A 4,063-nucleotide genomic window follows, 5' to 3' on the forward strand; every position below is an offset into this window, starting at 1 on the left:
CTGTTAAGAAAACATTGCATAAACATTAAGGAGACGGTCTGGCTGCAGGATTAGGCTTCTTTATTTTTCTTTTTTTTTTAGAAAGAGTTTGGGCTGCTATTGTGTTGTATCATCTTGGTGTCTGTCTGTAGATGATGCAGTTGTTGAGAAAAAAACTGGACCTAGGCCTTATAGGTTGTTGTGTTTTTCACAGACATTTCACAGACGGTCCCTGAAGGCCTACAGAGCTGGGTGCTCACCCAGCGTACATGTAAATGCAAATCTACAAGTAAAAAAACTAAAATAACAACAAACAAATACACTCAGGGCACTGAGGTATGCGTGCATAGGCGCTCTTGGCTGAAGGCTGGGTTTCACCACGACTTCGCCTGGAGCGCAAGATGGGGGGAGCCAATAGAGCCAATGGGAAGGCAGCTCCCAGTCCGGCTCTTTATAACTCTTTGTCACAGGGGCTGAGCGATGCCACAACCAAGTAACTGCAGCTGGGAGAGTTTCAGTGGACTATAAGCTCTCTAACGCCGTTCAAATAGCGCGCACACACCAATTCTTTATTGCGATTTTTGCTTGGCGCACTCCACAACAAAAAAAAGACTCCACCACTGGACTTTCTTTACTCTGGTTGGTTGCTTCCACCATGAGCGTCGGACAGACGTATGAGAAGAAGATTGCGAGTATTTTGACCGATCTACCAGGATCTATGAGTTGCCACCCGAGCTCCAAGGACTCTCCTACTCTCCCCGAGTCTTCGATGACAGACATGGGCTACTACAGCGGACAGACGGGCCCGAGTCATCACGAATATTATCAGAGTCAAGCGTACGGACAGCCCATGAACTCTTACCACCATCAGTTTAATCTGAACGGAATGGGAGCTGCTGGAGCGTACGCGACCAAATCTGAATACCCGTACTCAAATGGCTACAGACACATCGTAAATTACAACAGAGATCACCTGCAGGCCTCGCCTCCTTGCTCAGGTAAATAGCTGACATGAGCATTGGTTATTTTAACGCGGCCGTGTTTACCTCCACTGTGCGTAATGTCTTCTGCGCGCTGAGGTCAAGTCGCTTGTTCGGGCTGAGACAGTCCTGTAAAAAAGCCCTGATTGTACATTAAATCCTATCGTCCTACAAGCTATAATTCTCAGGTTATTATTATCTCAATTCAGTGTATCACCTGTTATTATTTTTAAGTTTCCTTTAGTTGTCGCAAAATATATCTCGTAATACGAGATAATAAATACGCGGTGCTGTTAAATTACATGCTTTCTTTAAGTTTTATGTCCCCCAAACATATTTTACCTCACAATGCCATATGATATTCCCTTGCACGTGTACTATTTGATTTATTATGTTGGCTATTTGCTCAGTGGCCTACTTTAATATCGTGTTTTAACCGCCAAGCTGGGAACGAGCCAGCCATTGATGGCTGTCCATAAAACAGTGATGGTTTGATTAAAGCTAATAATATTCACTCCATCCGTTTTAATATGTTACCAATGGCAGCCAAATTGGAAATTTAACTAAATTAAAGGATTCCGTCTGAGTGAGGTAGTTTGGATTTTTGTGGTATTTGCCTTTTGAAGTTGCCATATTTTCTTTTTACTGTAAAGACATTTTGCCACACTAACATGACAAAATAGTCCTAAGTATAACATGTTTGTGTTTTTACGCAGACAATTCATCATAACATCATTTTGGAAATGGTTTAATTTCATTATGCTTCGTGTTTTACACTTTATGGATGTTCAAGTTTTTTTCTTGGTGGTCTATTTCATTAAAAAAAACGTTGCCATTTATTGCTTTAGTGAAAGAAGAGCCAGAGCCTGAGGTCCGCATGGTGAATGGAAAACCAAAAAAGATCCGCAAGCCGAGGACGATCTACTCCAGCTACCAGCTCGCCGCCCTGCAGAGGCGCTTCCAGAAGGCCCAGTACCTCGCCCTGCCCGAGAGAGCGGAGCTGGCGGCGCAGCTTGGCCTCACTCAGACACAGGTAAGCTGCCCGGCCCGGTGGAACACCTGGTATTTTCTAACTGATCCATTCTTGTAGAGTCATGTGAGTCAGAGCTTCCCAAATCCGGCCTACAATATGCTTTGTAATTATCCATGGATGCGTAATTACCCACAGCAGACACTGGAATTCTTTCTTTAGATAAAGTAAAAAAAAAAAAAAAAAAGGAAGCTAGATTTTCTCAGTCAAATCCTGCAAAACGTTTGTTTATATGCTGATAACATTTAAAAAAAAAAAAAAAAAAAAAAACGTTAGTATAAATATGTTACAGCACTTTGTCTTTTAATTGCTATTCGGTTGCATTGCAATTAATGCTCGCCCTCTTATTCTCCAAGGTTAAGATCTGGTTCCAGAACCGGAGGTCCAAGTTCAAGAAACTGTACAAAAACGGCGAGGTTCCCCTGGAGCACAGTCCCAACGCCAGCGACTCCATGGCCTGCAACTCCCCACCCTCCCCCGCGGTCTGGGAGAACAGCACCCCCCAGAACACCCCGATCAGCAGACCTCAGGTCCCGCAGCAGACGCACAGCTCGTCGCCGCCATACCTGGAGGATTATAACAACCACTGGTACCAGCAGGGATCACACCTACATCACCCGGGCACCGTGCACCACCCAGTCCCGCAGCCCAGTGTGGGTGCTGTTTATTAACAATGACTCAGGAGCAGATCTTTCTCTTCAAACGAGGTCTCTTCACAATGACTGCAGAGCAGAGCGGACTGGACCCGGGGCAGACCGGAAGTGAAACATTGTTTTTATTTTTTGTTTTTTGTTGTTTTTTTGTTTTTTTGGATGATCAAGAAGGTTTCAGACCTGGGTTTCCATTCACAAAGCACATAAGGGATTTCCAATCACTTGTGGCAGCATATTTAACGGACATCTGGCGTGTGTACTTTTTCTTTTTTTTTTAAATTATTTATCGCTTTTGTTGTACTTCTTTCACTCCTTTTGTAAATGAATATGCAGTTGTTTTTTAAAACAAGCAGCCTGACCACAAACCGAATATTGACAAAAATGTGCAGTTGATCCAAGCTGCATTCAAATCATACATGTGGGTTTGTAGAGAGCGCGTCAAAAAAAAAGAACTCAGGTCATATTTATATGTATTTGTACAAAACGTCGAAGGCTGTAAATATGTGTTTATATGCAGAACCACTACGCTATTTGTTTGAAACGGAACAACTGCACCGGGGTGCTTCCAAAATCATTCTCATGTTCATGTAATTAGTCCACTTGTTGCCTTCTTGTCAATTGAATAAAGGTGTTAATTGTACGCTGTGTGTCTAGCCCCTTTATCAACAGACTGATGCCCAGTGGCCTTTTTTTTCTTTTTAGATTTAGGACTATAAATCAAATGGACAGGGTCTATAAGGTGCACACGACCTCATTCTTCACAGCGCAGGAACTGTTTCTGAGGGTAGAGAGAGTATTAAGAATCAGTGGAACTTCTTTGGGGGGAAAAAAAATGAATTAAATCCCAATTTAGGTCACTTTGAATCACTTGGTCAAAGTGTGCTCGCACTGGAAGCATGTTCATTCAGAATTAGCTGTTACAAAACTCTTCTTGTTTATGATAATATAATCCACGCATCTTTAGGTCTAAATAATTAGGCTACTAATTTGTTTCAAATACCGTCTTGTGCCATAGTATACTGAGCAGAGGGACAGTGTTTAAGGAAGTTATTTGCATGCCTATTCCAGTTAAGGTATATTAGGCCTGTTTATTTAAAATGTTGCATAACAAAACCAGTGCATCTGAATCAGTTTGATCTTTGCAGGATCTTTTTGCTTAACCTCATTTCAACGCTCACAAATGTTGTTAATCACACCGAGCCAAAGTATATTATATATATTATAGTTGGCATACAGACGGTGATGGTCACAGCATAGTGGGCGCACTGTGAGCTGCGTGCAAAGCGCTGCAGCAGGAGGCGGCATGCAAGCAGACATTTTGGAGTCACTGGGTTTAATTACTATTTTGCTGCCAGATAACTAGAGAATTCAGCGCGTTGCGCACCCAAACACACGCACGCACACGCACACACACACACACA

The 4,063-nt window shown here is 42.7% G+C and overlaps 1 protein-coding gene across 2 annotated transcripts; it reads left to right on the forward strand.

Moving 5' to 3' along the window:
- The first annotated feature begins 634 nt into the window (after nucleotides 1-634).
- Nucleotides 635-3,282, forward strand: dlx3b (distal-less homeobox 3b). 2 transcript variants are annotated; one of them, XR_004327212.1, is made up of 4 exons: nucleotides 635-977; nucleotides 1,808-1,992; nucleotides 2,346-2,762; nucleotides 2,793-3,282. XR_004327212.1 is itself a non-coding variant. In XM_032502172.1 (3 exons), the coding sequence occupies exons 1-3, from the start codon at nucleotides 635-637 to the stop codon at nucleotides 2,658-2,660; spliced, it is 843 nt and encodes a 280-aa protein (XP_032358063.1). In that variant the 3' UTR covers nucleotides 2,661-3,282. The 2 variants fall into 2 exon arrangements, 1 of the variants encoding a protein (XP_032358063.1); XM_032502172.1 differs by having other exon boundaries at nucleotides 2,346-3,282.
- The last annotated feature ends 781 nt before the right edge of the window (nucleotides 3,283-4,063 follow it).

Source organism: Etheostoma spectabile, chromosome 21, assembly GCF_008692095.1.
Source record: "Etheostoma spectabile isolate EspeVRDwgs_2016 chromosome 21, UIUC_Espe_1.0, whole genome shotgun sequence".
Taxonomy (NCBI): domain Eukaryota; kingdom Metazoa; phylum Chordata; class Actinopteri; order Perciformes; family Percidae; genus Etheostoma; species Etheostoma spectabile.

Bases quoted from the DNA above. Each gene is read 5' to 3' on its own strand.
- dlx3b (XM_032502172.1), top strand. From the start codon at position 635: ATGAGCGTCGGACAGACGTATGAGAAGAAGATTGCGAGTATTTTGACC. The intron at 978-1,807 runs GTAAATAGCTGA...TTATTGCTTTAG, and splicing joins GGCCTCGCCTCCTTGCTCAG to TGAAAGAAGAGCCAGAGCCT. The intron at 1,993-2,345 runs GTAAGCTGCCCG...TTATTCTCCAAG, and splicing joins TTGGCCTCACTCAGACACAG to GTTAAGATCTGGTTCCAGAA.